General features: G+C 39.9%; 1 protein-coding gene across 6 annotated transcripts in view; it reads left to right on the top strand.

Moving 5' to 3' along the window:
• The window catches only part of RIMS1 (regulating synaptic membrane exocytosis 1), a gene marked incomplete at both ends in the record, with an annotated part of 304,350 nt that extends 298,828 nt beyond the window's left edge, over positions 1-5,522 (top strand). For all 6 annotated transcript variants that reach the window (XM_080614500.1, XM_080614499.1, XM_080614501.1 and 3 more), the window contains 4 exons: positions 818-930; positions 3,634-3,735; positions 4,813-4,952; positions 5,304-5,522. In XM_080614500.1, coding sequence (XP_080470626.1) covers positions 818-930; positions 3,634-3,735; positions 4,813-4,952; positions 5,304-5,522 — 574 coding nt within the window. The remainder of the gene's footprint in view (positions 1-817; positions 931-3,633; positions 3,736-4,812; positions 4,953-5,303) is intronic.
• Between the last annotated feature and the right edge of the window lie 7,439 nt (positions 5,523-12,961).

The following is a 12,961-nucleotide window of genomic DNA, read 5'->3' as shown; positions in this document are numbered from 1 at the left end:
GATTCTGGAATACAGGAAACCAGCTTGAAAAAGCACATCTCATAAAGTCACGGAATAGTTTGGTTTGGAAGGGACCGTTAAAGATCGCCTGGTGTGGTCAACCCACCCTGCAATGAGCAGGGACATCTTCAACTCAGCCAGGCTGCTCAGAGCCCCATCCAAGCTGACCCTAAATCTTTCCATATATTATGTGTGTTGATATATTAAATTTCAGTTTGTGTCCTGAAAGAGGGACGAGTACCAACAATAGACTCAGATGTGGCTACCAGAATATTTTGGCTAGGGAGTATCATCAGGTTTAGCTCTAATCAGCACTAGTACTACCTGCAGTAGTTAACTATCTGCTGCTTCATTAAACAGCTGTAGCAATCAGATTAACTTAGTGTATACATCTGTTTTCCCTGTTGGTTCTAAATGATGCGGATGGTGTTTGGATGTATGTATAGATATAAAACAGTATTACAAGGTAAATCAGGCATTCAAGAATGAAGAATGATAGGCTATTAAATTTCATGAGACTTTTTATGGTTTCTTATACAAGGTCACTTATAGTTTATTCACCTGTCAGGCTCTTCACTGCTCCTAGAGAACTCCCTTGCAAGAGCTGTTTTATGGACTACTTTGGGTCCATGTGCAGAACTTTACTACACTTCTTTGGGTCCCATGGGGGACAGCTCATATCTGATGCTGCAGAACAATTTGTGGTTGCACATCCTGAGCTGCTTGACTTGTATCAGTAGTACTTTTGAGGTAAATACTGTAGGACAATAGAAATTAATCCTGTTCTTATGCTTAACCAGCTTTCATTTTGCTTCAGTTTAATATTCCCTGGAGTACGACTGGGTGCTGACAGTCAGTTTAGTGATTTCCTCGATGGACTTGGACCTGCACAGTTAGTAGGCCGACAAACACTAGCAACTCCTGCCATGGGTAAGAATAATATTTTCTCCTCTCTTAAATGAATAATAAGCCACTAATGCACACACTGCCAGACTACAGCACCAAGAACACATTTACAAAGTGGCTTCCTTCGCTGTAAATATGAAGGTCTTATATGCATTCACTGGTATTCCTAGCTTGCTTTCATCCAAAATGGGGTGAGAAACAGTATTTGCTCCATTTGAGATGTCAGCTAATCTCATTTGCAGTTTGGAAATAGGGCTTGCGCTTTACTTGCCACTCAAAATTGTTTTGGTTTCTCTAGTTGTAGCTCACTACAACATCTCAGCTATTCAGAGTTTCTATTTACTTGCTACAGCTTACATTGGATGTGACAGGCAGTTTCTGGACAAACTCTGCCAAGTGTCCAAGTTTAGTTCATTTCACCCCAGAATGCAGAACTTCTCCCCACATTTGCAATGACCAATAATCAGTTGCTGCTGATAACGCCAGTGTTTGTCATGAAAGAGACAAAATCCTTTTCTATACCAGCTGCCTATGCTTCTCTGTGATCTTCTCTGTGTTCCAGACCAGTTGGTATTTCCCTATAGCAGCATTAGCTGTATCTTGGTTATGAAGGGAGTGTATAAGGTATACAACAGTGCAGCACTGTGTGTTTCTTTAGGATGCTAAGTGAGGAGTCCTTGATTCACTCCTTTAATGATACTTCCTCTGCTGGAAATTAGAAATGGCCAATGCTTCAGTACAGCTGTCTTGGGACAATCATTTTCAGGAAGGGCTACTGAGGTGCTTCTGAAGAGGAGAGAAATAGAAAGAAAAAATTGCAGAAGACAGTGTTTCCTTCCCAAATCATGAGTGAAGGAGACAGAAATTTCTTGAGAATGCCTTGATTACCTCCTAAGGCAAGGGGTGCTGTTTAAGTCCAAATGACTGCTATGAATGCATTTAATAAGCACCAAACTTATTAAATTCAGGGGTTTTATTATTTTAAAAGATAAAAGATGATGTGAGGTGATTTGTCCAGTAAGACTCTAAGTGGCTTTATCAGCATGAATGTAAGGGTCTAGATTTCTTCTATTTTAATCTTTTCTGACTACTTTTCTGCAGATTACTAGAGTAATGTGTTTATTTTCACTTCTGAGTAATCAAACTCTTTGTTTACTAAAGGCTCAATTTTTGCACATCCAAAAGCACTCAATCATGCTTTTTAACAATTTTCGGAAGACCTTCTATGTGGTATCCTTCCACTAGTGACAATTTGAAAATGTTTGTCTTATCGCTCCCCCTTCTGGTTCCCTGTCGCATGTTTCGTTTTGGATACGCGGTACAGAGATGAGCTCTTCAAAAGGCTTGTTGGAATTCTTCTGTGAGCTATTTTTGGTGCAACACAGAGATCTGTTTATTCAAGCAAAGTCCAATTGATAAAAACAGTCTTCCCTGCTGCTCTGTCATACCTCAACTACTGGGGTATAAACACTGCTTCAGTACACTGTTAGACAAGCATGTGAAAATCTCAGGCCCAGTTAATTTCAAAATGCTATTTCTCTGAATCCAGACCCCAAATTCTGTCGTTTAGGACTATCTCTTTGTGAGTGGTTTGTTGTTTTTCTTTTAGACAATCAGGGTTTACATGTCAAATACATACTCACTTGCCTCATGGATATATGTATAGTTCATTATCTGCATGGCATCATGTAGCTGACCATGTTATATGGTTAATTTGTTGTTCTGCATGGCCTATTATGTTTCTACCCAGTTGATTCCATGATACATAAAACCACAGAGATACAATACTCTATAGGGTGAGCATCACCCTATAGCTGATTTCCCTTACATTTTATTGATCTAGATCAAACAGTGCTTGGTTTCAGAGCAAGCCATTTCCTTTTTCTGCAGCTAATGTCATTTGTCAGAACTTAGGAAGGGAAATAAGTTTGACTGTTTAGTAGCAAAAGCAGCTTCTTATTTTAATATGGTGTTTCATTTTATTAGCACAAAAAATGTGTGCGGAATATTGATTAAAAAAGAGAAAATTGTCACCCCTGTACTTTTTGGAGACTTTTTCAGATTTAAAAAAAAACCCTGAGCTCCTGGGGCGCTGGCCATCATTCTCTGAAGCCTTGCTATGACTGTGTGCCTACTCTGGTTGGTGGCTCTGTCTCATGCTGAGGATCTAGTCAGGCACTTGTAGTTAAAGAAGGTGCTTTCAACATTAGCCTCCACCAGCAGTCTTCCTTCCTGTTTCATTAGACATGAACCCTTTGTACTGTTAGCTCTTTGCTCTCAGGTTGAAGGCAGAAACTTTCAGTTGAAGGGATTTCTGAACGTGAGTTTGGGGTTTAGGTTCCCTAAGTGTGGGACTCCTCTCAGGGCTGCATATGTCAATGACTGGCACACTGGGGCAAATCCTAGGTAGGAAGTCTCCAGAGAATTCACCAGTGCAAAATTACAGGTGTGGTGGTTATACCATAGTGTTGCTGTAAATTTGCCTGCCTCCATGGGTCAGAAATACTGTGCTCTGGTATAAACCATACAAGAAGAGAGGGCACCATGCGCTCTAAGTATATATATTTTAGTCCTGCTTTAAGAATGGAGAAATTAAAGGGATCAGGAAAAGAGGTGACAAGCACTCTAATGCAGCAGACTAGCAGAAAACTGGTCTTTCTGTTTCTCACCTATCTCCTGGGCTGTAGTGCTTCTCTAAAATATGGTCTGCTTTCTTCTCCCTGTCAGGTGACATCCAGATTGGAATGGTGGACAAAAAGGGCCAGTTAGAAGTCGAAGTCATTAGAGCCCGTGGCCTCACACAAAAACCTGGCTCCAAATCTACCCCAGGTAAGGAAAAAAATAGACAGTGTATAAACAGAAAATGAGAATATGAAATATGCTGATGAACTGGGTATCAGCTTTTTGAGCTCCTCATTTCATTTGCATTTGTTTGGCTTGCTTTTCAACAAGGAATGTGTGCGTAGATATATCATTGCTACTGATGTCCACTTCTTACCACCTTGCATCTGCCAGTTGCATGTCACCTTTAAAAAAATGATTTTCAGCAAGAAAACATCTGTTCTGGAAGGGACATTTGCAGAAGTATTTCTGCCTATCTTAGGCAAGTCGTATATATCAGAGAGGCTCTGTCGATGTAGATGAAGTCCTTTGTATTTGTTCCACATCAAAACAAGAGATGGAGAACAAAGGAAAGTGCATTGAACAAACAGCTTAACAAACCCACATGCCAGAATTTTGTGCATGCAGCAGTACTTCAAGAAGGCAGCAGGTTAAGCTAGTGACAATGTCAATAATTTGTATAATGAATGAGATTTAATACTGTATCATTTTATAAGGTCATATTTAGAAGCTCTGGTTATTTATAGATATCCTTATTAGAGGAGATTTATAATCACTACCACAGCCTCTGCTTACCTTAACTGGAACAGTTGTTTTTGATAACATTTGGCTAACTTTACAACCCCCTTTGCAGCTGACAATGAAAGAGCAGTTAATGTCTATATTATCAGAGCCACTTAGTTTTAAAAATTCCTTTCAATGAAACATCAAAGACTTTTGTTTTGAGATATCTCTTACCCCTAAACATACATAGAGACTCGCAAGTGGCTCTCAGTGACAGTTAATTCCTGGCAAAAGAAAGTGTTTTTAAATGACAGACATGAAACGTAATTGTTGTTAGTAACATTTCAGACCATTGCATTCAAAGTTTATAAAAACCAAATTGATTTCTTATGGGCTGTATCATTTATTTTACAAATATAACTGTATTCAGATTATAAAGTGAAGTTAACATGCCATTTTCTTTCCACTCAGCTCCCTTTTAAGGCATTTGTCCTCCAGCTCAGATGTGCAATGTAGAAGTTTTTAAGTCCAAACATAAAATTCATGATGTTCTGTTTGCAGCTCCGTATGTCAAAGTGTATTTATTGGAAAATGGGGCATGTATAGCTAAGAAGAAGACAAGAATTGCACGGAAGACCCTTGATCCTTTATACCAACAGACACTGGTTTTTGATGAAAGTCCACAGGGTAAAGTCCTTCAGGTCAGTTCCTTCTCAATCCCATTTTAGGCTACCATTTGGAGAAGCGCTTGCATGTTTGCTTAAGTTTAAGCAATATGTGTAAACCTATTCCAACTCAGTAGGCATTTAATTTTATAAATGCCAGCAAACACATCTTTGTGGCTTGTGGTTTCAGACCTGCAAAATGTCTGGCTGTATTAAACATTTCTCTCTTGTTGACTCTTGCTCTTGTCCTGGCATTAGGTTTTCCCACAAGAGGGAGCAATCATTCACCCTTAAGAGTAACATTCTCCTTATGCTGCACTTAGCAGGAGTGAACGTATAAGCGAGGGTTTGAGGACAATACTGAACTTGTATTTTATGTTCTTCCAGGTAATAGTTTGGGGAGACTATGGCCGAATGGACCACAAATGCTTCATGGGAGTTGCCCAGATCCTTCTGGAGGAACTGGATCTGTCCAGTGTGGTAATAGGCTGGTATAAATTATTTCCACCTTCATCACTAGTGGATCCAACCTTGACTCCCCTGACACGCAGGGCTTCCCAGTCATCTCTGGAAAGTTCAACCGGGCCTCCCTGTATTAGATCATAGTAGCAGGTGCTGTCTGATAAAAACATCATCCAGGATAACAATTGGAACCAGATATTCACATGATCAAAAAACACTGTTGGAGAGAGACAATCACTTCTGTTTTCACTTGTAGTAGTTATCCAAACATATGTCTGTCTGTCGAGAGATGGCTTTAATTGACAGAACAAAGGTATATCACATATGGCAAATCTATTAGCGGCTATCACAGATGCTTATAATGATCCAAACAAAAAAAGAAAAGAGAGAGAGAGAGAGAGACACCTTCAGATTCGACCTAAGTCAAAGATGACCCAAACTGGAAGCTCTGACTCTGCTAACGGTGTTGTAATTCTCACACTTTGACAGAGCCTCCAAGCAGCATTACCTTCCTGGTGTTTCAGCAGTTTTTCTGTACTTGTCACTTCCACTAGTTTTTTGCCATGTGATTCCGCTAGTTTTGTAGAAGTCCTCACAAGGCTAACAGAGACCCTTCCTTTCTTTTTCTAAACCAAACAAAAAAGGGCTGAAGCATATCTCTGTAAGCATCGTTAAAGTATTCAACAAACAGCCACAGTTACAATTCCAGCAATTAGTACAAATCGTTTCTCAGTTCTGGTACTTCCAAGTCGCTCACGTGGAGACCCAGAACAAATGACCAACCTAGGTTAGATTCTTAAAAAATAAACAATCATCACAGTGCCACTTTTTCTTTGTACAAAGCAGATATGTTTGCATTATATATAATAACTTTTATGTTGATGATGTTTTGCATGGAAGAATTTTGAAGAATTCTGCAACTACTGCTGGGGACTGGTATAAAGCAGCTTTAGTCTTAATTTTGACATTGAATATGTTACTGGTAATGCAATTTTCCTCCTAGAAGTGGAGAGGAAATATTTACGTTTCTGTGTATAAATGTATATTTGACTTCCCAAAATGTTGACCAGGAATGGATTGAGCATATGACACTTTCAGCTGTACCCAGGCTTCTCTGATGTGTGTCACTTCAGACGCATCTGTCTGCCCTGGATAGAGCATGGTATGAGTTGTTCAATGTTTCACTGGAAATTCCAGTTGAAATATTCTGCACTTACTAATGTTTTTATCAAATTTTAGTTTACATTTCTTTGAGATTGATGCAAGCACAAGGCTTGATTTTTTAACGCAAGATATCTTACTTTTTGGAGAAAAAAAATAATAATTCAAATTTCAATTTGCTTTTTATTCATTTGAGTTCTTCTTGGCCTCAAAATCCCTTGTGATATTCTGTAAATGTGCGAACAACTGCAGATTCCTGCAGGTGCATTGATATGTTTCCCCTCCTTTTACAGGCCATTCAATTTTGTGATCACACAAATAGAGCAGCATGACTTGGAACTGTTCAAAGCTGCATGCACGTTTTGTAAAAAGAGATGAAAAAGGTTATTTAATAATGTATGTTAGTTCCACATAGGCCAGCTTGTATGTTGCATGTACTTGTACAGTTTGCTCGTACTTACTATACTGAAGTAACCAAGAAATCTAAGCCATCCATTTTTCTTATAGACATTTTGCAGGTTTTAGCCAGGCTAGCTCAGTGGGTCTGGTGCTAAATGTCTATAGATGGACTTTATTTTTTACCCTATGGAAAACGTGATGTAGTATGGACCAAATTCCTTCTAATAACTATTTTGGTGTAGATTCCTACTGTGGGGCTGTAACACATGTAGAAACTGTGTACACACTAGGTTTTAATCCATAGACATACTGCCTGCACCAAGTGAACTATTTATTATTACTCAACACGTGGGAATTACTCTGCCCATCTTTCCATAGGGCACAGATTGGTTACTGCTCGACCTGCTGAGCAGGAAGAACTCAAGAATTGGTGCACTACTTCTAGATCCTGTTCTGTCTTAGTGGCCAAAAACCAACTAGTTATAATTCGATAGTATCTTTCTATTTCAACCACTTGTCTTAACACTCCCCTGTGCTTTTAAATGAAATTCCAACTCATGTTATGTAAACATGTTTAATAAAATTTCCTTTTCATGTCCAGTGTAGTAGTTGTGCTCTCTGTATGTCCTGAGGTTCATCTGTGATTCCGCTCACTGCAGGACTGTGTGAAATGTGTTAAGGAACAGTAAAATGATAAGTGATTTCTATGGTTCTTTTGATCGCTGTAATAGTGTATGTTGAAATCTGGGGCCAGAAGCTGAGGCCTGGTGAAAGTCATGTTTGGTTGGCTTCCTTTTCACTGAGAAAGGAGCCAAATTGTGCTCTCATTCCTTGAAGCAGACAAATTGAAGTCAAGAAACAAATGTAGCCAAATTACCACCTGTTGACATCAAATCAGTTTATTGGAGTTGGGCAATGATGTGACTGCTTGCACTGGGTCAGTGGGGCAGTGTGTATTAGAGCCAGGCAACAGCTCTCCATTTGGTATGTGCTGATGGAGACATGAGAACAACTCCTGAGGTTTTGCACTTTTTAAACCCAGATATACACCCTTGTAGTGTAATGCTGTTATGGACAAAGCTTTATAGAAATTTACTTGAGAGCAGAATTTGGCGCTAAATTTTGTTAGAAAAGCAAAGATTATGTACTTTGTTTGGTTTTTAGTTTTCCATGTCCCACAGATACCTGATCACAATTTAAAAATAACATAAAGACAATATCGCCTCACTTGGAACACTTTTGTTTATTACTTTATTTAACTGAATACATGGCTAAGCTACTGAAAAAAAAATGAATAATTAAACATGGTCAATCTCTTAACAAAAAGGCATGTTATATTTCTGCTTCTGTGTGGTGGGGGTGATGTTTCAATACAAAATTTGTCACACTGTTGCAAAAAGCCATCAATTTCATATATCTCATGGCTTCGAATATTGTGTCCATTACCAGGATATCTTTTCCTTTCTAATCTTGATGATATAACCAAAGTTAAGCATTTGTGATCTACCCCTAGGGCACAGAAAATATGGCAGCAAAAGAACACACTGAACTATTTTGTTTATGGTGTTTCTGATGAACAGGGATCGCATATGCAGAGATTTCAGGAATGAAGTAGTAGACTGTCCTAGGACAGAGTTGTGTGCTGGTCTCCTTTCCCAGGGACTGTTGCATTTTAAAAACTCATTGCTGAATGCTGAGATTATAGTACACAGATAAATCAGCTTTCTTTTCCTCCTGATTTTCCCTTGAGAATGCAGTACAGCCTTATATGTCATAGGCAGGGGAAGAGCAAAGATATCAAACTCATAATCCCCATCATACAATCGGACAGTTAATGTTGAGTTAATGATGAGTTAATGTTCTAAATTTTATATTGAAATGCAAATTTAGTGTCCCTCTTTGTGGGCAGAGGAGAAGATTTTTGGCTTGACCTTTGTGAAAGAGAGACATCAGAACTTCTGTGAGTGGGTAGAACAAACCAGAGCTTCATGGTCTTATTCCATTGTAATTCCCAAGTAAGTGATATGTGCACTTTCATTGCCTGTTCTCACAAACAAATAGCAGTCCAGGTATGATATGCTATGCATAGAAGAAAAGTTCAAAGGGGATCTTCAGAGACTGTTCTGCATAATCCAAGATTGTACTTAAAGCCTGAGATTTGTCCCCTATGAAGTTGGCTGCTTGCTGCTCCTGTGTAGTTGCTACTCTACTGTTCACAGCCCATTTAGCTCTAGGAAGAAAGGATTATGTGATTTACACCCTTTTTTTGCCTTAAATGAAGAAAGTTATGGCAGACAGGAATAGGGCTTTTCCTTTAGAGCCCTAAACTCTCCCTCCGTGTTACCCTACTATAATTCTGCAAACGTAGAAGGAAAGCAATCTGCAAGGAAGCAGGTTGTTGTTGAAAAAAAGCGATTTCCCAAGTCAGGTAATGAATGTTCTGGCCATCTTGGGTGATTAAGAACTCTGCTAGCATCCATCAAGAGTAATGAGTCTCAATTAATACTTCACTCCCACCTCATTCATTTCTCTCCAGGAGAAAAAGAAAATGCCCAGGTCACGTGTGTATTTTCTCAGTGTCTGCACAGATGACCATGTATGCTGGTAGTTAAATACCAGGATTATGAAAGAGGTTGTGTGTGGCAGGCATATCACATAGATCAAATGTTCTGAGTTTTGTTGTCAAAATTCCTCCTACCTAAGGTGCCAGAGATAGGAGAGGAATCTGGCTTCACTCCTTCTAGAGTCTAGCTGGTAATGGTGGTTGAGCTCCTGAATGCACAGCCTGGTGTCTAATGAAGTGCCCCATGGTTGGATATTTTCTCATCATTGGTATGATTTAAGCTGTAGTTGTGCATAAGGACATAAAACCTTGCACATTCTGCCTTGTTGAGTCAAAGTGTCTCATGCTCAACAGTAGTAATAACTGAGGAAAGGGTAAAAAGTCAGAATCTGTAGACTACAATGTATCAGTACAGCAATTCAGGTAAGTCAAATATTAGACTGTTGTATTTATGTCTTGCTAGTACAGGAAAGGCATTCTAGAGACACGAGTCTTTTGGAGGTTTCAGCTGCTGGCTGCTAAATGTGAGTCACCTAGGGGCTTCACAGATTCTTATAGGTGGCCTCTGAAAAAATTACCTACAGTGCTCCATGGACAACACAGAATTATTCACTCTAACCACATTGAACATATCTACCATTTCAGAGCCCTGATAAAATGCAGTTATATATCAGTAGTGACCAACTTGGTAAGCACTTGGTGATATGACCATCTGCATGGATTATCACTATGATATATGAAGTAATTCATGTAGGTGGAGTTTTTTTTCAATTTCCTTCTCATATCAGTGAGATGTATATGTCTGAGTGACTTTGAGAACCTAGGTATCAGTCTCTGCCCTTGGATTATGTGATGAATAAAATGGGGTAGGTGTAATTTCCCCATTTCAGAGACATTACATAGATACGGAAAGAGCGGAACATAAATGTGGAAAAAGCAGTAGTTAGGTCCTCAGAGACTTAAATGACATAATAATATCTTCTTGTCCTGGCTCCCAAAGTCATTTTTACATTGACAAGTATCAGGAAGCAATACCTTCCATAGTAAACCTTGTCAGTGTATTCCAGCTACAGCCAAATAAAAATTCCTGAGCCACACACCTAAACAGGACGCTTCTGTTTCCTTCATTTTATACCAACCCCTGTACAAAGAGTCTTTCATAGAAAAGATGTCTCATACAAGGGTCAGTAAGGCAGTCACAGGTATTTTAAGAAACCTTGTCATGCAGTATAACCCGATAAAATAAGATTTGCAAATCAAACAAATACTGTAAAACAGGACTTCAAGTAAATGTCATAGTACATACTAGGGGAAAAAAAGTCAGTTTTGATATTTGCATACTTCAGAAACAGTGTCCGCACGCAGTACAAACATGACAGTACTACACTGACGTTGAAGAATCAAAAGAGATCAATTATTGTTTTCAGTAGTGCAGAGGGTGAGAGATGGCCAGGAGGGAAATGTTTTCTAAATACTTAGTGACTAAACAAAGGCCGTTAGAAGCTGGCAGCAGCATTATCCTTGAGCTGCTTTTTGTTAAAGCTGCAGCAAAAGAAACCAAGACAGACCCAAAGAACTTCATCATCCAGTTTCGGAAGGGCTGCATTTTTTCCAGAGTGACAGAGTCTGAGACTAACAGAGCAACCTTTGAGTGCTCAGGAATGAACAGCCAACCTGAAAGAAAGTAATGACAATTACAATGAGAAAATAATGCTTCCAAACCATGTGGAAGACTGTCTTGTTACTGTGAAGGCCTGATAGTGCAGCCAGATAGAGAGTCTGGATTTGGAACGAGTCCCAAGACATCCTTCTGATACCACAGGTTGGAAGGACTGGATGTCTGTTAGCAGTCAGTGCTGCAGAGCTTCTGAGCACAAGTCAGCTTTTCCTAGTGGCACAGTTTGAACGCAGAGTTTGCCCACACTCTTTGGAGGTGGTTTGGCACATGCATTGAGTGTGAGCTTAACTTCAAGGGGATGTAAAGGGTTTATTTAACTTTAAGCTCAATAAACTATGTTGTGTAAGAGGGATCTTGCATCAACCCTCAAAGGGCATTGGTTAGGATGGTAAAGAAGTCAGGTGCTCTGTGATGGGTAAACCAGTAAGTCAGAAACATGCATGGAGGAGCTTGGGGAGGATGGAAGGGAAGGAAATAGCACCTCTTTTCACCTGGGTGGAACAAAGGAGAGAGACAAGGAAAACACTTGAGGCATAACTGCTCAACTCCTGTCTTTTTGACTGCAAGCTCCAAAAAGAAGAGCGGCCAACTTCTGAAAACCTCACAGATAGCCGGGCATTTCTTCTTGAAGAGTCAAGGGATCTGGCCCAACTTCAGTACTTCAGTATTGAAAATAGACTATCTGGTGGCAGCAGGGCTTGTCAAAAAGATATGATGCACTGTTTTTCCTTTCTTATGGGTGACTCTCTAGGAGTTGATCAGCAAAGGAGAAGTAAGCTGATGGCTCTGTACCTAGTCTCAAAAGGCACATAAAGGCTGTAGTTGCTGGGAATAGGGAGTATCAACAAGCTTCTCACAGGCAGTTTAAGAGTGGCTTGTTGACCTCTTTTGCTTCTTTTTACCTATAGGAAAAAAGCCCTAAGATCTGGGACAACAGACAAAGTACAGTGTCTGCTGTCCTAGAAAACATAAGAAATGCCGATTCCCTCCTATCACCCCTTCCCTTTCCATTGCACCTGCAAACTATGAAGCAAAGTTTTGTGTAGTCTGGTGCCTGGACTCAGCTCTCAGTTGCTCTGCTCCAGTGCTGCCAGCAGCTCACTTGGTTCCGAAGCCTGTTTGTAGAAAAGACCATTTCTAAACCATTCATGTTAAAATACAAACACACCTCCCCTAGGCCCTCAGGACTATCTCATTAATCATGTGCATGAAAAGACAGGGAGAAGAAACCCATCCGGTTTTCTGTTGTTGAAAAGCTTGAACCAGAATTAAGTTACAGATGGACCAGAAGTCACTGCTGTGCTATCTGTAGAATCGTTCAGCTCTGCTTTATGTGTAGGCTTCTTTGTTAGGTTTCTGTTAATGCCATTCAGATATTCCCTAAAACAAATCCCAAAATGCAGAGGAGGAGGAGACACGTTGCCATGGCAGTGAGCCACTCTTCAGGGCTTAACCTTCTTCTCCCTTTATTCTTTCAGTGGGTATGTCCTCCAGCGCTAATCTTAACCTGGTTCTCCCACCACTTGTTTGCCCGAGCTGTTCAGAGCTGTATCTGTTGTCTCCAGAGAATACCTGTTGGACTTGATAACAATTACTTTTCCTTAGCAAGTGAAGGTGAATGGAGGAAGAGAGGAAGGTTGTTGAATACCTCACCTCTCTGGGGCTGCTCTTCAATTTGTACATGGCTAGTTTAAGACCACTATTCACCCATCCTCTGGGTTTGCATCATCTGGGCTGAAGAATGTGGGAATTTCACTACTAATTTCAACCAGACTGACTCCA

This window comes from Psittacula echo (genome assembly GCF_963264785.1).
Source record: "Psittacula echo genome assembly, chromosome: 4".
NCBI classification, from domain to species: domain Eukaryota; kingdom Metazoa; phylum Chordata; class Aves; order Psittaciformes; family Psittacidae; genus Psittacula; species Psittacula echo.
Note: the sequence above shows the minus strand (reverse complement) of the source record. Positions and strands in the feature narration are given on the sequence as shown.